Source organism: Crocodylus porosus, unplaced genomic scaffold, assembly GCF_001723895.1.
Source record: "Crocodylus porosus isolate Cpor-Errol unplaced genomic scaffold, CroPor_comp1, whole genome shotgun sequence".
Taxonomy (NCBI): domain Eukaryota; kingdom Metazoa; phylum Chordata; order Crocodylia; family Crocodylidae; genus Crocodylus; species Crocodylus porosus.
In genome coordinates, this window is record NW_017728928.1 from 16,687,583 (window position 1) to 16,711,456 (window position 23,874).

Here is a 23,874-nt window from a genome sequence, read left to right on the forward strand (position 1 = left end):
TACAAAGCTAATTAATAAACCCAAAGGTCAGAAAGAGCTCTGATAAATGAATTTATATAATGACAATCTACTGAGCAGTCTGAGAGCGAGAGTTCTCTAAGAGCAGAAATAAGATCAGAGTTGCACCTAAGCAATGCTTAATAAAGATATCAAACATATTTTGAACCACTAAAGCCAGCAACTGAGGTAGGGAACTAGAATCCAGGTCTCAGTGCACCAACTTGTAATAATATCCCAAATTCTGATGTATCCTAGGCTCTTTAATCTTGTAATTACTTTACCAAATAGCTACTCTGATATATCTTTGTCAAATGAACATTTATGAAATTTTCTGAATTTCCTTCACAAAAAGGAAATCTAAGCCTAACATCCAGCCTGATCAACAAAGCCAGGCCACATTTTTGCATGATATACCTGGGCCTGCTTGACAAGAATAGTGAAGAGAAGCAGAGTTTGAGGTCTATACTGTAACAGATTTGTGGTGCATTGCTTTGGCTTTCCACATGATCATCTGGTTGCCTGGAACACTGATGATGCCTTCATTTGGGTGAAAAGTAGTAGCTCAGCTATCACTGCAGCCAGACTCTCCCCATTAAAACAGTTATACAGTTAATGATTCATAGCGAATTAAAATAAAATGATTGATACATTTCCTTATTGCATGGAGACCATAATCCTTGAAATGTACAGAGCTCTTTTAATGCTGGATACTCGCTGATACAATATGGGAAGAACACAATATGTATGATGGCTCCATTGATGCTTAGTAATTACTGATTGACTGAAATGTATTTGGTATTACACAGTACACAAGTCCCTGTGTCAAAGAGATTATAACTAACAAATGTCTCCAACCAGTCTTTCAGAAATGGAGACAATATGGGCACTAACAGATGTGGAAAAAAAAAACAAACCCCAAAACAAAAACCAACACTTTACCAGAAGAGGAACTGCATTAGTTCGATTTGGCTTCCCAGCATCTGTATCGATCAGGTGCTTCACTGGGGCTTTTTGGCACTTTTTAATTGGCTATTAGATAAAAATTGCCCAAAAAGCCCTGATGAAGCACCTGATCTATACAGATATTAGGCAAGCCAGGTCAAACTAAAGCAATGCCTTTTCTAGGCATGTGCTGCACTCAGACTGAGGGTGTGCCTAACTTAAAGCGCCATTCCCTTTTTTTTTTTTTACATCTGTAAGCAACCATTGTGACAAAGGGATTTGGGTAGAAAACCTGCATTTAACATCACCATGTAGGTGCACAAAACTAGCAAATGAACCTGCAAGTCTTATTATTTTAAAATTAAGGGGCCTGAATCTGAGTTATATCAACTTAACAGTGTAAAGGGGCTTTAATTGTGTGTAAAATACTGGTTACATGAAGTGGATTTATAATAATGAAGAAATCCATTCCCATGGTTTTGTGGGTCCCCCAACACCCTTATTGTTCCTTGGCTATCTACCAAACCCTCCAATTTCCCCAACTCCTCCAACAACTGCTACATACTTGAAAAACCCAAAGCAAACAAACAAAAACCCTGCATTTCCTGAAACTTTTCAGTGTACTCTGCAGCACTATTGTCCGTAAGGGCCCTCATCATGTATCAGGACCCTTCCTGAGCCAGGCCCTCTGCAAAATCAGAGCAAAAAGATGCTTACTGCCCTAAAGAATTTACAGTCTTACTCCTAAACTGCTGAGAAAATGGAGAAGTGGTGAAGAACAGGTATAGATAGAACTTCCAGAGCAAGAGATGTGACATCAAGCAAAGTAAAGAAAACCCTAAACCTGCAAACCATGCAAGTTCAGCATGGTGTGTACTAAAACAGAAGTGGAAAAAGGGACAGTGGGTCAGATGCTATGGCCAGAGAAAAGAGAAAGGCATTTGTCCAGTAACAATCTCCTCCATTCAATGCAGGATTTTACCTCTCATTACTATTAGTCACACTGTGCCCCCCTGGTCCTTTCATTATTTTGAGCGGCACACAAAGTGGGTATAGTGAAGACAGGAATGTTTGGAAGGACACTGCCACCTCCATTCAAAGTTTCTTTTGCATAATTTGAGTCAATTACAGTATAAGGGATCTAAGGCTTCCTTTGCAAAGACTTGCCCACACTATTTAAACTACACTGCTATAAACCGAGTCGATTCCCTTAGTAAGATACAATTATTTCAGTATAAAAAGTGATTTATACTTATACAGCTATCTCTGTACTGAACAGGAAATAACTACGCTAGTAAAGTCATTGTTATACAAGCATAACTACATCCAGACTAGGGCCTTTACTGGTATGACTATAACTATTTTTTATAAAATCAAATCTATAACCAACATCAGTACAGTATATCAATAAAGCTTTTAAGTGTGGATCAGGCAAATTGACACACGGTTAATCTATTCTACCTTGATGAGTCTTAACCGCCCCAAAATGATCAAGACAAAATAGTCTGAAGTAACATTTTAACTTACTCAGTATCCAGAAACCAGGATTTGTTTTTTTCCTTGTTTTAATGGACTCAGGAACCAAGCCACCCCTCAGTCTTTGAAGTGACCATTACTATATTATCAGGATTGTAATATCACATTGTAAGGCCTAAAGTTTCTGTATTAATTATGTGTAGTAAAATGCATCTTCTATATCTTGAGGCTTTCATACCCCTGGAAAAATAATGCTTTACACTGTACGAAGCTTCTGTAGGATCTTACCAACACTTATCCTTTACTATTAATAGTACTTACCAGCCAATTTAGTTAACATGCTTTGAAGCCATAAAGTATGAGAAAGATTAAAAAGGGTTCAAAAGAACCTATTAAAAACAAGCTAAAAATATTCTACACAGTTTCTATTTCAGCAGGTGTTCAGAACAATTACTACAGCTAGCAACAGCACCTAAAGTTTCCCGTTTCATTTAGCATTGTCAGAATTAGTCAATTTAGCAAGTTGCTGGTTTTAAGTAAGGGCATAAAACATGCCAGTTTTACACTTCTCTCTCCACTTTCTTTTTCAGCTCTGCAAGAGGTAGGCATTGCAAGTGATGTAAAGGTTAAATCTACCCACATCAGAGAAGCCAGCTCATCCAGAGAGGTGGCAAAGGACCAACAGTTACTCTAGCAGCCAGATGTAAGACCATTTCCTTCCTTGTTATACACCCCATGCACTGCAACTGCTCAGATTTCCGTTTGGGCCAGGGCTTGGCTATCCTTTTGCTAACCGCAAAGCATATGCCTGCCCCACCTCCCCTTACATGTGATCATCCTAGTTCTCAAAATGCGAGCTGCACACACAAGCTGTACTTTTAGGGGAACTAAACACATGCTAATCAACCTTAAGATCATGCTATCAGCATATTTTAAAGACACAAATATCTAACAGACAGGAAAAAGGCTACAGCATTCACAACTGCATTTAATCAATATGCAACCCATGGAAATCTAGCTCTTAATCTTGTTGTTTATTTGTATTACTAGGATGCCTAGGTACCCTAATCATGGACCAACACCCCATTTTATTAGGCCATGTTACACATACAAACCCAGAACAAAGCCCTATGTCCCAGACAGCTTGCTAGTGGTGCAAGCCCTGCTCTGTATTTGCCACACTGTTGTTGAAATGAAGTTTAGAGGACTGGGCACCTATAGGATTAGTCCCTTTGCGTCCAAAAGTTATAAGACTGCGTCAGAATCTGTTCTCTTTACCTCATACAAAAAAATGACATTATATATAATATGTGCTCTTGAGACTGATGAAAGGGGGCAGAAGCTGGAGACCAAGCAATCATGAAAAACAGAAGCCCTTTAAAAAAAACTGACTGCGAAACTAAACCAATTTTTTGTCTGAATTCATCCTTAAAAGTGCATTATTGTAAGTGCTCATGCTTTTTTTAAATAAAAGAAATGACCTCCACTGTACCTGTTTGTAGAGGAAAAACTCTGTTTTTACCAGCTAGGGCAATTTAAAATAGAATTCCAATAAAATAAAAAATATATAACTCATGGGTGAAACTAGCTTTTTCATTAAAAGTAACAGCAAGAATGTTTCTGTTTTCTGTGGAATCAGCACTTTAACTTTCAAACTTACAAAGAAAGAAAAATACAGGAAGTTTAGGGTGTATCTGTGCTTTGCTCTTACATAGGGAGAATTGATTAAAAACTAAACATCATCAGATTATTTGGCAACTTTTGGATTTATAAGAACCTTATCTTTTGAAGGCAAAAATGTTAAGATTGCTTTATTATTCCACCTACCATTTGAAGACAAATATATTTTTAAATCAACCCTTATCTGTCAGGCAAAAACACAGTCTCTCAAGCTACAAAGGGCAATGGGATAAAAGCCCCAAAAGAAGATTAAAGGCTATTTATTTTTAAGGTAGCATATCAACAGACTAATCATGAAAGATCAAACAGCCATGAATGGAACACTCAGTAACACCATTTAATGTTTCAGAAGCTGCAAGTCATTATTTAGTTCAGTTCACAAAGGATGTGAGGTGTTCTGCTTCCCTAAATCAAGAATTAAGCCAATTGGTTTGGGACAGTTTGGCATAGATGTGAATTTAGCTTGATGGAATTGTGAAAGATTTTGGGTAACATTTTTAAAAGCACCAAAATGAGGTAGAAGACTAAGCCAGTGGGACTTAGGCAGATGGGTGTTAGAGCTTTTTAAAATTTTACTCTCGGCCTGTTTTCTTTCAGTTCAGTGTTTTGGGTTCAGCGGTCCCTCTAACCTGCACGGCATGCACGGCTGCGCAGGTGCGATCATGCCGCGCTGCCAGCCACACATGCCGCACAGCTTAGAGGGAACGCTGCTCTGGTTTATGTACAAACCTCTCAAAATTCACTCAGATATTCTATAGATTTTTTAAAAACATAAACATATCCACTTCTGTACTGGTCTAATTAAGGTTTTAAAGATATTGGGCCAGATCCTCAGGTGCTGTAGATTGTTGCAAGTCTTACAAACTCTAACCTAACAGTGTTAATTTACACCTTCAGAATCAAAGAAAATTAGGGTGGGAAGGGACCTCAGGATGCCATCTAGTCCAACTGCCTTCCTCAAAGCATCCTCAATTATATCATCCCAGCCAGGGCTTTGTCTGCTTGGGTCTTAAAAACTTCTCTGGGTAGCCTGTTCCAGGGTACGTTTGCTACCACCCTAGTGAGAACGTTTTTTCTAATATCTAACCTAAATGTCTCTTTCTGCAACTTGAGACCATTGCTTCTTGTTCTGTCATCTGCCGCCACTGAGAACAGTTTAGCTCCAACCTCTTTGGAACTGCCCTTCAGGTCGTTGAAGGTTGCCATTAAATCCCTTCTGTCTTCTCTTCTCCAGACTAAATAAGCCCAGTTCCCTCAGCTTCTGCTCATAACTCATATGCCCCAACCCTCTAACCATATGCATTGCCTTCCACTGGATTCTCTCCAATTTGGCTACATCCTTTCTGTAGTGGGGGGCCCAGAACTGGACACAGCACTCTAGATATGGGCTTGCCAGTGCCAAATAGAGAGGAATAAATCACTTCCCTTGATCTGCTGGCAACTCCAGTATGCTGTTAGACTTCTTCGCAACAAGGGCACACTGTTGACTTATATTCCGCTTACTGTCTACAGTAACCCCCAAGCCCTTTCCTGAAGAGATGCTGTGTAGCCAGCCAGTCCCCAGCCTGTACCAGTGCATGGGATTGTTCTGTCCTAAGTGCAGGACTTTGCACTTGACCTTATTAAACTTCATGACTTTTTGGGGGTCCAATCTTTCAATTTGTCTAGGTCTCTCTGAATCCCAGTCTACCCTCTAGCATATCTCCTACTTCCCTCAGCTTGGTGTCATTTGTAAATTTGCTGAGGGTGCACTCTATCCCATCTTCTAGATCATTAATTAAGATATTGAACAAAACTGGCCCCAGGACTGACCTCTGAGGCACTCCATTTGATACCAGCTGCCAACTAGACATTGCACCGTTGATTACTATCATTTGAACCTGACGATCCAGCCAGTTTTCTATCCACCGTACAGTCCATTCATTTAACCTGTAGACCCTTAGCTTGCTGGAGGGAATGTTGTAGGAGACCATATCAAATGCCTTGCTAAAGTCAATAAGCAGGCAAGCAATCTTGCCTGTCTATGTCCTTACACCAACCCAGCTACAGCCAACTACTTAGCTAAAGTCAAGATAATCATGTCCACTGCTCTCCCAGCATACACCAAGCTAGTCATCTCATCATAGAAGGCTATTAGGTTGTTCAGGCATGACTTGCCCTTGGTGAATTCTTGCTGACTGCTCCTAATTACCTTCTCCTCCTCCAAGTGCTTAGAAATGGATTCCTTGAGGACCTGCTTCATGATTGAGGTGAGGATGACTGATCTGTAGTTCCCCAGATCCTCCTTATTCTCTGTCTTAAAGATGGGCACTATATTGGCCCTTTTCCAATGATCTGGGACCTGTCCCGATCACCATGAGTTTTCAAGGATAAAGGCCAGTGACCTTGCAATCACATCAGCCAGCAACCTCAGCACGCTTGGGTACAGCACATCTGGCCCCATGTACTAGTACATGTCCAGCTTTTCAAAATAGTCCCTACCTGTTCTTTCACCACTGTTGATGTTCACCTCCACCCCAAACTGTGCTGCCAGGGGCAGTAGTCTGATAGCTGACCTTGCCTGTAAAGACTGAGGCAAAAAAGGCATTGAGCACTTCAGCCTTTTCTGCATCATCTGTCACTAGGTTGTGTCCCTAGTAAGGGGGACACACTTTCCTGATCTTCCTCTTGCTGCTGACATACTTGCAACAAGAAGAAACCCTCCTTGTTACTCTTCGCATCCCTTGCTAGCTGCAACTCCAGTTGTGCTTTGGCCTTCCTGATTTCATACTTACTAGTCTTCCTATGCATCAGGATGGTTCATTTGTGCACCCTCAGTAAGGTTTCTTTAAAGTACAATCATCTTGTGGCCATTGCTGCTCATGTTGCCACCCACTTCTGCATTCCCCACCAATTCTTCCTTGTTTGTGATCAAGAAGAGCATGGCCACTAGTTGGCCTCTCCAACACTTGCACCAGGAAATATCCAAACACTCTCCAAAAACTTGCTAGATTGCCTGTGCTCTGCTGTATTGACCTCCCAGCAGATGTCAGAGTGACTGAAGTTCCCCATGAGAACCAGGGCCTGTGATCTGGAAGATTCCGCAACTTGTTTGAAGAAACCCTCATCCACTTCATCCTCCTGGTCTGGTGGTCTATAGCAGACACCCACCCTGACATCACCCTTGTTGCTCTCTCCTTTGACCCTAACCCAGAGACTTTCAACAGGCCTGTCTCTAGCTTCACGCTGGAGCTCTGAGCAATCATCAGGGATCCAGGTTTTCCATTGCCACGGAAAAACGTGGTAAAACTGGATTTTCTCACATTAAAGAGAAAAACCCAGATTTTCTCCCTTAAAGGAGAAAAATGTGGGAAACAGTGGGTTTTCCCTTGCAGGCTTGCAGAGTTCCAGACTGCAAAGAGCTGGGAGGAGTGGGAGGAGGCAATCAGCAGGGGGCACCATGTGCATATAAACATGCACATGGCTGCTAGGCAGCCTGGAGAGCAGCTCTCTGCAAGTAAGTCTGGCAGGCAGGGAGGAGAGGGTTGAGGCCCCTGTAGTGAGGGAGTGAGTTGAGCCAGGCTAGAGCTGGGGATGCTGCCAAGCCAGGGTGGTGAGTGGGGCTTGGGGCTGGAACATGCAGCCACAGGGCCCGGCTGGGGCTATGGGTGGCTCGTCAAGGGAGCTGTGGGGGGGTGGGTCTGGCTCCTCTCCGCTGCACACACTGCTGGGGGGCCTGGGGAGCATGTGCCCCCCCACATCTGTGTGTGGGTGCAGGCTGGCCACTGAGGCCCCATAGCTCCCTGCTGCTGCTGTCCCCCCAGGGCCTCTGAGGCCCAGTGACAGGGACCTGGCACAGCATTGCCGCCGCTGCAAGCCCTGTGCCTCCATGGCAAGCCACCCCTTGCCTGCCCAGCAGCAGTGGGTGGCAGCATGGAGTTGTGCCTCTGCTGCTGCTAGGTGGGCAGGGGGTGCCTTGCAATGGCAGTGCAGAGCTCCCAGCAGTGGCATGAGCCTCCCCACCCAACCCTGCTCTGCACTGCTGCGCTGGGTCCTACCTGCTGGGCCATGAAGGCCCTGAGGGAAGGGCAGCAGGATGGGGAGCTCAAGCCTGCATCCGCCCCCCCTCCATGGGCTCTGTTTCAGCTATGCCACCCATGGGGGAGGGGGAGACAGGCTCCAAGCTCTGCTCCACCACAGCAGCCGCTATCTCCTGCAGGTGGCAGCCAGGGCTCGGGTGCTGCTGGGAGGGGCAGGGGGCTGTTGTCCCAGGTCCCTGGCCCTGTAGCCCTGGCAGCTGGGGGCTCCCTCCAGCAGGGCTGGAGGTGGGGCTGTGGGTGGGGAGTGAGGGGCACCAGCAGAGGGTGGGGGTTGTAGGTGGAGAGTGAGGAGCTCAAGCAGGGTTTGGGGGCTGTGGATGGGGAGTGAGGGGCAATAGAAGAGCCCATGGGGCTGTGGATGGGGAGTGAGGGGCACCAGCAGGGCTGGGAGGCTATACATGGGGAATGAGGGGCAATGGCATGGGTACGACACTGGCACATCAGGGCTGTTCAATGCCGCAAAGCAGTGGGGGAGACAGCCGTAGCTCGACCTGCATCCTGGTGAGATAAAATTCCCAAAATCAAATGCCAAAATTTATCAGTATTTAGAATTTATTTTATTGCAGTGATTGAAGCACTGGTAGTCTTCCAAACTGCTTTACAATTGTAAATATATCAGTACAACATCATGTTCAACTGATATCTATATCTATATATATCTATATCTATATATATCTATATATAAAAAATGGAATTTCATTTTAATCAAGGGAAAATGTGGATTTGGGGGTTTTAAACAGAGAATTTGCGGTTTTTCAACAGAGAAAACCAGGATCCATGGCAATCATACAGCTCAGAAGACCTGCCTTGCCAAGTTTCAGCATTTATCAGGTTCATTTTGTATTCTTTTACAACAGCCAACGTATATCATGTCACAATGCTACATCTACCAGGGACACAGCTGTGTATGTGAACACAAAGCCAACTGAAAAAGAATATTCTATGATTTTTTATTCACTGCAATGTTTCCATTACATTTAGATCAGAGGTACTCAAAGTGTTGTGAGTTGCTTGTGGCCAGTGAAGCATTTGCATTTGGTTTGTGAAGGGACTTTTTAATGGTGGTTGTCCTCAACACAACCTGTTGAATTGTAAGTCTGAGTACAACTATGCAGTTGGTCCTACATAATATATCACCCAAAAATATCCTGGTAAGACTGAGGACATCGGTGAGTAAGACCTGACTGAGAAACAGTAGCAGCAGCCCTGTGATGCACTGTCAAAGATAATTAAAGTCCTTTGTAATTGGCTTAGCAAACCAGCAGGAAATATGGCTTCCCCTCCTCCTAAATGTTCTGGGAGATGCTCAGTTATATGAGGTGGTCCAATGGCTTATTATGCCATGCTTGACATGCCATGCAATGCTGCAGTGTGCTAGTTTTATCACTGCATGAATGTCTGTGTGTGGGAGTGAACACACATCCTAAATAGCAGATGCTCAGCATGCCCATAAAACAGTTCTATTGCAGAAAGCACAGCCTTTCCCCCCAAGTTCTGACGTATCATTACATAGCTAAATACCTACTCAAGATCAGCTGAACACTGTCACGTGCTAAGAAAGCATTGCTTTCAGCATTTCTTGCAATTATCAGCAAGCAATATCAGCTGCATACTGGGGCTGTGCGAAGCTTTGGTTGCTGATTTGATTCGGCAGAGATTCAGCCTGATTCAGTGGTGGAATCTCTGAATTCAAATCGAATCAGGAGACCCTTTAATTCCTCCAAATCGACTCGGAACCCTCCAAATCAATTCAGAGAAATTTGTAAAGATTCAACAATTCAGACATACACACAGCTTTAAATGTTTTTTCTACATACCTTTAGGTAGCAGGGGCTCGTGGCTGCTGCATGCTGGGGTGGATGGAGAGTCCCACAGGAGCATGGGAGGGTCCCCAGTGCGCTTGGCAGCAGACCTGAAAGAGGACCAGAAGCCCACCCCGCACCCCTCCGGCTCGGCAACTGGTGCCTCCTGGGTCTGGGGGGCACTCGGAGCCCCCCTGCAGCCAATCACTGAGGTGGGGGAGCATGGGGGGTGGAGGGGCAGGGGAGGTGCCCTGGCACGCTCAGCAGCGGACCCGGAAGCAGACTGGAAGTACTTCTGGTCCACTTCTGGGTTCACTGCTGAGCATACAGAGGGCCCCCCCATCCCACACTCCTGTGGGACTCTCTATCCACCCCACCACTGCAGTCTTCACAAGACGTGCCTGGTACCTCAAGGTATGTAGAAAAAGCATTTAAAGCTGTGTCTATGTCCGAATCGCTGATTCGCTGAATCGGCATCGAATCTTCAGATTAAAATCAAACAAATTAAAATCAAACATAACTTAAGTAGAAACAACATGTTTGAAATTGGCTCAATATATTTACACATAATCAAAGAAAAGCTGAAAAAGCACAAAGTTATATTATTCATATTTTCCCTGCAGTACACCTTTAAATCCAAGAAAAACTGTTGAAACATCAATTGAAAATTATAAGTATTTGAGCTATTACAGATCTGCCTTTAAGAGTTAATTATAAACATATTAAGCTTAGACTGTTTTTCAAAATTACTTCAGAGCTCTCAACAATATATAAAAGAAAAATACAGCGTTAGTAACTTGCTGGGTGAAATGATAGGATGCCTCCAATAGAACAGAAATTCCAAGATGTTTCTCTCCTAGCAAATTATCCAGAGAAAAAAAAAAGGTGTGGTAGGAACCAACTGCTAAAAACTGTAGGTTATAAGACTATGCAAAACAATAATAAACCAGCTAACATAAAAGGGAGTTTCCTAGGTAAGCAGCAATGTGCACTATGTAGCAGGGAGCTATACCAAGCTATTACAGTTCAGGGTGGACAGAGAGAGCCAAGCCATTATGGCTTGGTGAATCAAATATCCTTCAACCAGGTTATTGTGGAATCAGCTTGGATGAGTTCCTCTGTCAGCTTGAATGAGTTCCTTAATGTCAGCTTTTTAAAACTACTTGGGTACCTCTAAAATTTAAACTAATTTTAAAAACAACTGTTAGAACTTATGTAGTTTAGTAAAATTTCCTTTTTAAAGGTATTACAATAAAAATTGTGAATGGCTTAGACTTAGATGTCCTCTAAGATTAACTTTGCAGTATTTTCAGCTCATCAGAAAAACAAAATTCATGGCCATATTCATTTAATATCAATTTCTTTGCCAAGTAATTATTACATTTATGCCTTTGAATATTTGGCTACAAGAATCTAAACACTGTCTACGGGCAAGACAATCCAAAGGCTGCACTTGCACATTTGAGGCGAAGTTGGATTTCTTTGTTGATATCAGCCGTCTGCGAGAGATGGCAACGAAGGTATGGGAAATGCACAACATTCTCCAAAGTCTCACTGTGGATATGGATTATTGGAGCTGGATACTGTTCATTAGGAGCTTGTTGGTGGAGGACCGCAGTCTTCTAAACATTAAGCGTCAGCCCCATTTTCTTGTACACCAGTAAAGACGTTGGCCTTTGTCTGAAGGTCCGTTTCTGAACGAGCATGCACTACAGCATCATCAGCTTACTGGAGCTCACTGATTGTAGTTGGGGTGGTCTTGGTTTTGGCTCAGAGTCAGCTGAGATGAAATAGCTTACTATTTATTCAATAGTTTAGCTCCATTCCACCTGGAAGCTTGTTTGTGGTCAGATGCAACATTGTGGCAAGGAATATTGAGAAACGTGTCGGAGCGATGATACAGCCTTGCTTAACTCCCATTTTGCCGTCATGGAGCAAACAGAGAATGGTCACAAATTTCAGTGGGCACCCATACTTCAGAAGGATCCACAACACTTCCCACCTGACAGAGTTGAAAGCTTTTGTAAGGTCAAAGAATGCCAATTAGAGAGGTTTATGTTGTTTCCAAGATCATGTCAGTTCTGCCTCTTGATGCCTTAAACCCACACTGAAATTCCAGGATGAGCTCTTCAGCAAGGAGACAACTGAGAAGGGTTCTCACAATTACCTTTCCTGCGATGGACAGCAAGGCAATCCCTCTGTAGTTTCCATAGTCAGACTTATCCCCTTTCTTGAAGATTGTCACAGTCATGGCATCCCTGGAGTCATCTGGGATTTCCTCATCATTCCAGAGCCTTAAGATGAGGGCATGAAACTTTGATGTAAGCTCCTCTCCTTCCTATTCTAAGATTTTAGCAGAGGTTTCATCCACTTCAGATGTCTTGTCGTTCTTCATCTGTTTGACGGCTTTCCTCACTTTGTCGAGGGTTGGAGGGATTCTGAGATCATCTCTGACTCGGTGTTGTAGGGTAGAGTTGAGAACACTCTTATCAAGAGTGCCAGTTAGGAAGGTCTTCAAAATGCTCTTTTCAATGAGCATTGATGGCTCCCCATTCCTTGAATAGGGCTTCTCCACCATTAGGTGTCAAGGGGGTTGGTCCCTGAGTGCTCGAACCATAGATGGCTTTGGTGGCACTGAAGAAACCACACGTATCATGGATGTTAGCCAGATGTTGAATCCCCTTCGCCTTATCTTCCCACCATGTGTTTTTCATGTTGTACATCTGCCTTTGGACCTCTGCCTTGGCTTGCTGGAGATTCAATTTCTTTTCCTTGTAGTTGGTGTCATTTTGCCAAGTACAGAAGGCCTTGCATTTGCGATTGATCAACTCTTGGACCTCCTGGTCGTTCTCATCAAACCAGTCTTATTGTTTCCTGGCAGAGAATCCAAGTGTCTCCTCACAGGCACTGATGACTGGCCTTGAGGGCACCTCACATGCTGCTAACATTGTCTCATTGTTGTTGACTGGAATTCACCAGTTTTTCATTGAGGCACTGGTGGAAAAGTTCTCGCTTTGTTAGTTCCCCGAGTCCTTCAATGTCAATCTTCCATCGGCATGTTACAGGCATTATATGGGAGCCAGTTTGAGTGATATAACTGAACGGATAAGTTGGTGATCAGTCCAGCAATCATCAGTTCCTAGCATAGCTCAGGTGATGTGGGCATCTTTGCTATCCCGGGCACGGATAATGACATAGTCAATCAGATGATACCTTGTCCCTGTTCTCCTTGCAGAACAGGGTGCTGGTGAGTCCATGTTCCGTGCATCTGGTCAAGAGAAGGATGCCACTGGAACTGACTTTTCCTACTCCTTCCTTGCTGATGGTTCCACTACAGAGGTTAGAGTCAGGTGAAAATCTGAACCCTCATTGCATAAGGGCTCAGATGAAGATGTTTCAGAACAGAACATCTTCTGTAACTTCTGTCTGCACTATATGGCAGCCTGTCATTATTTTCAAAATGGGAGGGGGGAAAGGAAGTGGAGGGAGTTCAGTGTGGGGCTTTCAGTCCCTGATGTGGGGGGTTCCAATATACCTATCCCACTCTCCAACACTGAATGAGCTCCCTCTCCTTCCTTTCCCCCTTCCCGGTCTGAAACAGGGACAGGCTGGGAGAGAGGAGAGGCCGCCTCTATGGCTCCAGGCTGGCAGCCAGCAGCTAGATTCCCCTCCCCTCTGGAACCAACAGTGAACGTCTGTTTGCTCCCTGGAATCGTTTTAACTCAGACCACTTCCTGCAAAGTGTTCTCATTTATAGCGGGGAGCTGCATTTCCGTCTGCACCCTATCATATTCTTTTTTTAAAAAAAGAAAACTAAAAATAGTCAAGGCACACAAAGAAATGCTAAACCCACAAGAAAGTACCAGAATCATACCAGGAATTAGACAGTATCTGAGCTGGTTTTCTCATTTCTTTATGAAACATGTAAATCCAGGTGAAAACAAAATTAGTACTGCTTTGATTTACACCATCCCCAGTATTTCTGACAAGAAAAGCAGAGGTAAATGTAGACAGAAAGGAAAATCCTAATCCTGTTATCAATTAAATCAATAGCAAATGTTCCAACAGTGTTAGTGACACATCTGAAGTATAAGAAAAATGTATACATTTTCAATGTTCCTTCCTTAGCCAGATAATGTATCAACAGAAGTCACAACTTGAAAGAATGCATTGTATATGCCCTCTGCTTAAATACACTGTTAGCCTTCCAGACCAATTTATTAAAAGACAAACCAAACCGATGGCTCGTTCAAACTCAGTGGAAAGAGTTCAATGGCTATTGGATCAGTCTTTAAACAATTAACCTTTTTCTGCCACCAGTACTATGTGTTGTGACTATGCATCCAGCTGCCTGTTTCTGGACCATTCAGTACTTCTCAACCCATAAATCCCTCCCACTGCCAAACCCAAAGGCAATACCAAATATTCCACTGGTGACTTTTCTTATAATTACTTTCACTTGATTAATGTTCTGAGACCAACATTTTATTATTGCAAGACAGGACCACCAATCATGCATAAATGACCCCTATAACCACATCCCTTCCCAAACAGAATTGAGCAATGCCCATATGTCTTTCTTGGACAAGCTGATGTAAGATATCGCTGGCATTGTATTTTGTAAGTTATTCGTCATAAGAAAATTGCTATCCTTTAGAACAAAATACTCTGTTCAGTATTTCAAACTAGTGATTACATGTTGTTGTGCACTTCAATGGTTTCCACTGCAGATTGTAAGAGGTGCTCTATGGATTCCTCTGTGGGTTACAATTACCACACCAGAGCCCATATGGATGTCTTTAGGGCTAAGGCAATAGGAAACGCAAGAGAGTTTACAATATTAACTGTATTCATTTCTTGAGCCATTTGAATGCAACAAAATTAAAAACAAATGTATTCTTGTCATAACACCACAACAATTAAGCCCAAAATATGTGCTTCTTAATGCATGCTGGGATGATCTTCCGCTAACCATCCATTAGACTCCTTTTAATACTTGGTTAGCACAAGCATTCTTCTAGAAGCTGGCCTGATTTCTTCCACAACTCAACTTGTTTTTGCCAAAGTCCCTTTTAGTTCAGCACTGGCTGCCTGCCTAATGAAACGATCTCTTTTTAAGCCAAGTCTGCTGTCTTCGGTTGCACAAGATGCATCTTACTTAAAAACATGTATAATGTGACCAGTGTTTAAGCCTTGAAAAACTACCATTTTAAAATTATCTCTAGTGAGAGTTAACCAAGTGCATATGTTTATACAACAATCAGGGTATATAATCTTACAGCTAAAAATCACTTCCCAAGAAAAAAATATTTTTTCTTTTTTCTTTTTTAAATATGTACGTTAAAAAAAAAAAACTTTTCTAAGTACTGTAGTAGAAAATGACAGGATGTATAGTTAATAACCACGGCATAGTAACCACATATACAGGGAGAAAAGTGAGGTATATTGGGAAGCTAAAGTAAAATAGCTTCATCCGCTACAACTGTAAGACATTTTTACCTATTATAGGCACTAACGTAAATTAAAACATCAAGTTTTAATACTATATAACCTACGCTCAAACAATGATGTAGTGGATTTAAAAAATATATATTTTTGCTCTTAGTTTCTCAAGGGCCATCTTAGATTGGGAGCAAGCTGCATAAGCAAATGAGAAAACAATAAAATCCACCTCTGCTTATTTCTTTAGCACAGCAAATTGAATCAGAGCTGGAACAAAGATACCTGTGTGAGAAGTTGTCCCTGTGTCAGGTTATTGATCCAACGAGTATATCGCTCAGTAGACTCCAGCGGTTCTCTCTTGACTTGGCAGCCTATAATCTAAAGCAAAACTAGATAAATCACACACCGTAAACTTTAGACATTCACACATCAGTGAAAGCCTCTGTAATTAAATACATTTTACAAGCAAAAAGTATTTAAAATTTAAGAGATGCTCAAGTTAAGGCTGACTGTGCAACTTTAATACATTCCCACTCTACACAAGCGATACAAAACAGTCTTTAATTTACGTGATTACATATTAGTTTTTTGCAAAGACACCCTCTCTTTCTCCTTAGTTTCTACCTTCTCCAAGGCTCCTTTCCTCAACCCACTTCCACTCACATACTATATTTACATTGTCCTCCATGCTCTCTGGGCTCACTCAGCAGGTGTCATTAAAGGCCCAACTGTTGTTTCCCTGGCGCTCCTTAGGGCATGCCCTACCCACTTGAGCGTGCCCTACTGCTCCCATTCAGCCTTCATGAACCCCGGCAATGAAGCAGTGAACATGACCCTGCCACCATTCTGAAACACAGTGAAGGCAGATATTTCAAGAGTGGCAGTGAACAGAGAGTAGGAGACAGAGGTCCATTAATGCAGCTTTACAATCTCATTTCTAGGTTTGATACATGCAGAGTGGGGAGCAGGTACATGGACATTGCTCATGAGTGGCACCCTTGGGAACGCCAAGGAAGCAATACAGACATGTTCTGACAGCACAGCAGAGATTGCCTCTCCACTCTCAACTCTGTGACAGACACCTGGTCCTGGATTCAGTACAGCTTACAGCAACCCAGAGCTACAAATGGTGATAAATCCAGCTCATCCACAAGCCAAATTATGCCTAGTGCAGGGTGAATGTGCAAGGAATTTAGCAACTAAAATCTTAAAGAGCTCTAATGAGCAAGTGTGAACTTGGATTTTTCAAAAGCTTGTAATTTGGCCAAATATGCATAACCTCCTGGACACAGTAAAAGGCTCATCCTTAATATGCAGGCAACCCATCCTGCCAAAAGTTAAGTCCTTGTTCTACACATGGAAACACTAGACGTTTTTAAAGTAAAAGGTCACCAAATTAAGGTAATGTGCACAAAACAATGCATTTTTCCCTAGCCTCATTCTCAGAAATGTCTGAACCATTTTGCCTGAAATGAAACAAATACCCTTCTGAGGCAAACACCCAGCATGCAAAACTTCAGCTCAGAGGTTTATAAGCAACTAAAAGGTCTCATAATAGACAGCACTCAACAATCGTAACAACAGACTACTATCCCAGTCTGTAGTAAAACATGCCACAGTATTTGAAAACATGTGAGGGAATCTGAATTTGACAGATAAATACAAAATAATAGTAAAAATAAATTAAGATGTGCCATTTTCATAAATTATAAATGTTCACTCAAGCAAATACTAGTCTTGTTTTTAGAACTGCAACAATATCCTCTTCTCTGGTTGCCGCTATTTAGCACGTGACATTAAGACCTTCCAAAAAATGCATTTAAAAGAATTCTGCTTTGTAGGGGCCAGAATTTAACACACCCTACTTAGCTTTCATTATCTGCTATGCATCAATATATATGCCATGATATTGTATATAAATATTAATATGTTTGTTTTATTTGAATATAGACTAAAGTAAGACAACCTGATAAAATCAAGGTTGGAGGAACTCAGGTAGATAAGTTTCAGAATGTTTTTAAGAAGCTTATTTCCTTTTTAATGCCTAGAAAGGAATTGCACAAAATGAAGATAACTAAATATAAACTTTCAAGCTCTTCTGGTAATAGAAACATTTTAAATTTAAAAAATGCAAGAAGCTGGGCTATACCTGTGGACATGTAACTATGTATACTTCTGGTCAGGAAATAGAAACAATACCATGTGATTTATCTGACCAATCACAGCTTATCAACACAGTTTGATCATGGAAAACTTGCAAAGGACTACGGATGATCTCCCAGCAGTTAATAAAAGTCATAAAGGAATGTGAGGAATAAATACAAGTGAAAAGGCAAAGAAATCATGACTTGTTTACTTCACAGAAAAAGAAGCTGTAAGCTCACATAACTGGAATAATTTGCTCAATGAAACCTTTGGCTCACCATGTAAAACTTAAAACCATCTATCATTTGCTTCTAAATCACAATGAAGTAAAGACTCCTGAGGACAAAATTTAATCACAGAATCATAGAATCAATGAGTCGGAAGGGACCTAGACAGACCATCGAGTCCGACCCCCCCGCCATGGGCAGGAAGGAGCACTGGGAGTGGCAGGGGTCATAAGACCCCAGCCAGGTGCCTATCCAGTCTCCTCTTGAAGATAAATGATGTCAAGATAATTTAATAATGCTAAGCCAAATGTTTTTAAATCAAATAAAAATGGAAATCTTCTTACTTCCCAATTTTTTTTTATATTTAACTTTCCAAATTTTTAAATATTTCAACAAAGCTGAGTACAAGTACTAATCTTTCTGTGGAAGGGATCATTTTTATTTAAGAAACGGAGAGTTAAACTATTTACAAAGGCTTTTGCTAGCATTCATTAACCAAGATAGACTATCTTGCTTGTATTTCCTGGGGTTTTATAAAGTAAACCCTATGTGCATTGTAAGGACTGTGTGTGGAAGTTCAGAGAAGAATGGAAAAAATACAAAGTGCTATGCAAACACAATCCTGCCTTTATGAAAGGTATTCCATAACAGAAAGATAAGGAAGCTTAACTTCTATACACAAATGCCCTGACCCTAGGCTCTACAAATACAAGTTAATGAACAGCTGTCATGAGGTGAGAGATTAGTATAGGAGACCCAAATCTGTTTCCTGAAAGCTTGGTTTCCAATTAGAGCAGAATATGAGAATTGGTAATCTCTTCGTATCCAGCCTGAAATCCAAGTGAGGAGCAAAAGCAGGGCAGGTTTATTGTTGTTATTATTTCTACTTTGGAGAGCCTCCAATACGCTCGGACCTTTACCAGCAGCTCTCAGATGTGCCGTCTGTTTAAGGCTACTTCTGAAATCTGGAACACTGTTGGGTACAGGCTCTCAGACAAAAGGGCAGAGGTTAACATTTAATGTCTTAAACTTCATAAACTTGCTCAAATCTCAGCCTGATTCTATGAGCCCTTTATTCTTCCAAGACAGATAAAGACCATTTCCAGTTCTGCAAATTTCTGTGGCAGTTTCCAGGGAAATTCTGGGGAAACTTTCCCTGCTGCTCCACTCCTCCTGGTCCCTGGGACACTCCTACCACCCTAGACTTGGTTTAGCTCAGTCTGGGGAATACATGGGGAAACCTTCCTTGCTGCTGCAGCCCCGCTAGTCCCCAGGAGGACTTCAGAAGCTGCTGCTTCCTCCCTCTTCCCCAGACTGGGGTCAACCTGTTCTGAGAAAGGCAGAGGAGCATTGCTGTGGCCACAGCCCCGTCCCTGCAAACTTAGACGTTGATGAGATCTCTGAGCTGAGATTAGCTCCAGCCAGAGCTCTGAATCTGCCATGAGCTCTGAGCTGTTCAGCACAGGCTCTGGCCACAGCTCCTGCTTTTGCAAGGCTCTGGAGCCAAGGGGGTGAGCACTACCACTCTTCCCTTCTTTTGTTGAATTTAGCAGGAGGTGGTGGAAGGAAGGGAGGGCAAACTGCTGCCACATTCATCTCCTGGGCTCCAGAGCTGCATAAAAATCAGGGACTCTGTCCTAAGTCTGGGGCCAATCAGCTGGTAAGGTTAAGTCTCACTGTACATGCAGAGCTGACATACTGGTGAGCTCAGAGCTCACTGCACGTATGGCACACAAGTGAAGACAGTGTGGCCATTCTGCTACACCCCCACAGATCCTGGCTATAATTAATGCTGTACAGTTCCTGGCGTACAGGAATTTACAGGTAGCTTACTACCCAATTATGCCAAGAACATAATACACGGCTCCAACCCTCCCCTTATACTGTGTCCCATGCCTCGCAGGAGGCTCAGGCCCCACAATGGATCTCTTTCTATGCCCACCTGGCGTTTGGACCCCAACTGGATCCCTCCTTTTTAGGCAGTTTACTCTGCCCTCATTCTGGGCTGCCAAGCTCCCTGAACCCTTCTACCTCTGGGCAGTGGTCCCCTCTGGGACCTTTGGCCACACAGGCCCTGGCCTCACCTTTAGGCCACTCTGAACCCCAGGCCCCTGGCCCTGGGCGTTCTGGCCCTTTGACTGTTCTGGTCCTGGCCCCAGCATTGACCAGTCAAGGGTTTCTCTAGTCAGGTGACTGAGCTGCTCACGCTCACTCTCTCATATGGGCCCACCTTCTCGGGTCCCTTCAAACACAACTCACTCAATCTCTAAGGCTAGCCAATGTGCAGTCCTTCAGGTCCGCCCATGCAGATCCTAATGTACACAGCCTTCTCACATGCCTTTGCTGGGCCCACTAATCTGCCCCCTCACTGGGGCTCTCACCCTTATGCCCCTTGGGTCTCAGGCCTGATGACATGCCTGGACCCCTTGCCTGTCCCCTCTACAGGGTAACCCTCCAGATCGTGGGGGCTGAGGTTATATGGCGCTCCATACTCACCTTTCACTAGGGAGGCACTAGTGTGGCATTTCCTGGGGACCACCCTGCCACAGGAAGCCCCACCACACCATCCAACGCTAGCAGGGTGTAATTTTAGATCATTTCCCCAGACCAGGAACCTCCTCCATCCCCACAGTTCCTATCTGTAACCTCCACGTGTTCTGGGAGCAGCAGCTCCGCTGGGAGATGTTATCCCTCTGGCTCCCCACAGCAACTGCTCACTTAGCTCTGAGGACCTGGGTTTACAGTGAGGCTGCCTAGCCCCATCTTCCAATTCTGAAGCCCTCTTGCAGTCATGTGACTCCCTCATTAAGCCACACCACACCTGCCGGCTGCTTCACAGCCTGTTCAAGCCTTTTGAAGTAGCAGGCATCAAAGGTGGCCTGCCACAGCAATGCATACATAGAAGAATGAATGGATACTGATTTGACATTACTTTCAGAAACGCACATAAGCCCATGGCACTTTACCTTTCCTGAGCGTTCATTCCATCACTAACCTCAGAGTAACACTCCTTAAACAATGTTAAAAGACAAGTTGAACATGGCATTGTAAAACAAGAAATCATCCACAGAATGTTTAAATGGTTTAAATACAGTCTAGACAGAAACTATCAGTTTTCCCTACTGACATTTTCAACTCATCTTCTGCCTCTCTCTGTCATGTCCCCTCCCCTTCTTCCTTTCCTCTGTATCTGTATTACTATTTTAAGCCCTTTCTTTCTGCAAGTGCATTCATATAATCTGTTGTCTATGAAACCTCATGCTTCTCTGTTGCCTCCTTTGAAAATGACTAGTCTCTAAGGTGTCACTCTGCCCTACCTTCTACTGTACCTCAGTCTGTGACATGTTTTAGGCCTTTGGAACGGAAAGATTTAAAGCAAGGGAAAATACTCTTTATCAGCATCAAATACAAAAAGAATTCAAGAATAGGTAATGGTAAAAAATAGTGTGATACTGGCAGTTACCAAAGCAAACTGCTTGACCGTGATGGGGAATTCTGAATTCTGTCTTTTCAAAACAGTTTTATTCCATTTCAATTCTAGAGATCAGTCAAGTCTAGAAGGGGAATCTGGGCAGGGGCATCTTTCTCAGTCTGTTCACTTATCCCTCCTAGATGATACCAGGTCTCCAAAATACGAAATTCACCTTTTTCTACATGCTTTGCTAAACTCTCTGGTGCATAATTGCAAGAGACAGGAGAAGAGAAAAATCTAGAGCCTCACATATAAAAAAATCTAAGAAAATAGATTTCATTCAACTTCAAAACAATTGCTACAGGCAGTCATTAAAAGTTCTTCATGGTAAAGTTCAATGCCTAGAGTAAATGTAAAAGGAGTGCCTGCACTGTGCTATCTCAATAGGTTGCCAATAATCTGAAGAAAATGTAACCTGAAAAATCTAAACCAGGCAGTGTGTTGGGTCCTGTGTGTTCCTTAAGAGTTAGACATTGTAGTAACTCAATATTTCAACAACCAGTTGCCATTGCTGACCCAACCCCAATAGAAAACTTGAAAAACCATGAAAACAGACTCTCTGCAGCCTGACATACAACCCCCTGTAGCTTTAGCAGCATTCTTCTGCTGGATGTCCATGACACTGGAATCTAAATATGTTTTTGCAAGAAGCTGGGGAGAAGGGTTAGAATAACAAGCTATGTATGTCTAATGCAGGAAGGTGGTTTGCCACACTACTCATTGATATAGAGAACAAGGTCAATGACACTTTGGCTTGCTGAACTTTCAAACCAAGACTCTGAAAACCTTATCCAATATGTATTCATTATTAGAAAATTTCCTTAGCTCTGCTCAGTCTTTCACCTTCAGTACATTTTTGCTTCTCCCTCCTTCCCATTCACCAGAAAAGTATGCCAAATGAAAACACGATCTATGTTAAAGAATTGTAGTTTTGTATGTATTTGATGGAAAAGTATCATAGAGACCCTTCATTTCAAAACAGACAAAAATATCTCATTAATACAAAACTGCATTGACCCGAGAATAAAGCCTTTAATTATCTCATCTTAACTATTAATTTTTTCTACTTTATAAATATATAAAGCACCTAATACATTACCTACAACTAAACTGGCAATATAATATCTCATAACCTCCATAATAGGTTGTTTCGCCTAAATGATCAGAACAACAACCTCTGCTTTTAATAGGTTAAGATCTTAAAATTCTGAAATAATTTTGTACGTTTTATTTCAAAATCTTCATTTTTTTTCAAATATTGGTATTCATAAATTATATAGTCGGAAGGGACCCAATGGATCATCGTGTCTGACCCCCTGCCCCTGGCAGGGAAGAGGACCGAGGTCAGACGACCCCAGCCAGGAGGTGGTTGTTCTGATCATTTAGGCAAAACAACCTCTTAGGGAGATGATGAGATATTATATTGTCAGTTTAATTGTAGGTACTGTATTAGGTGCTTTATATATTTATAAAGTAGAAAAAATTAATAGTCAAGTTGAGATAATTAAAGGCTTTATTCTCGGGTCAATGCAGTTTTGTACTAATGAGATAGTCCCTGTACATTATGATGGACTCGGCTCTTTCTGTCTATTTTACTCTTCTATATGCCTTCATTTTACACTGTGTCCTTTGGGTCAGAGTATCTTCAGAGTTTCCTTGGGGATGACTCCCCTGTTTCACATCCTAACATAAAACTAGGGTGTGACTAACATTTCCCTTTAACATTCTATTTAGCAGGCTCAATCCAACACTATTTAAACCAACAGAAGAGAGATATGACAGTCACTCTTAGAGAAGAATAGGCTTTTTATATAGTAAAATATTTATTTAATTCTTGGCTATTAAGACTACAGGAAGAAAACAAAAAAGAAAAAGAAACCAAAACAGAACAGAATCAGACATTTACTTCAAAATGCACAAGGGACCTAAAATCTAGATTTTAGAGAAGAACTAATAATTCTAGAGATTACCAACCCTTATCATTCCTACTACACCAGGGAATCTCTATTACTCTCTCTAGCATGAGCTGGTATAAAATCTTCACTCACGGTTGATTTTAGGGGGCTGGACTCGATGATCTCCCGAGGTCCCTTCCAGCCCTAATGTCTATGAAATATTAATGACATCTGATGGACCAATGTTAAGCCAACATAATAAATGATCAGTGAGAACAGATCGGGGCCAGCGAACTATCCATGATCATCTAGCTACATATGTAGGAAAGAGGTCAAACACTGACAAAAAGAAGCACTAGAACACTAGAACTTAAACTGAATTACTGAGAGAGACCAGAGGGCTGAATTGCGAAGGGAAAAGATGGGGAGAACTATTTATGTTTAACTTGGAAAAACAATAGAACAAAACACTGTACCTAAGAATCCAATTGCTCTAACACCATCCTGATCAGTCTGCTTATTCAGTGTATCAAATCTCTTTCCCCCATCATAGGTCTGATTTGCCTTTTAATTTTGTAAGAGTTATATGAAGCAGGCATCATAGATGAAATCCTAGCTGCACTGAAGTTCATGGAAGTGTGAAGTCAAGATTTTCTCAGTGCCCTTTCTCCATGTTTGCTATCACTATTCAGGTAATAAGCCACAACCATGATA

The 23,874-nt window shown here is 42.3% G+C and overlaps 1 protein-coding gene across 10 annotated transcripts in view; it reads right to left on the bottom strand.

Annotated features, from left to right (window-relative positions):
* The window catches only part of B3GNTL1 (UDP-GlcNAc:betaGal beta-1,3-N-acetylglucosaminyltransferase-like 1), a 316,252-nt gene that overhangs the window by 197,176 nt on the left and 95,202 nt on the right, over positions 1–23,874 (bottom strand). For 9 of the 10 annotated variants that reach the window (XM_019542723.1, XM_019542721.1, XM_019542717.1 and 6 more), the window contains one exon: positions 15,704–15,799. The exons of the other annotated variant lie outside the window; for it this stretch is intronic. In XM_019542723.1, the coding sequence (XP_019398268.1) occupies positions 15,704–15,799 (96 nt within the window). The remainder of the gene's footprint in view (positions 1–15,703; positions 15,800–23,874) is intronic. 10 annotated transcript variants of the gene reach the window in all.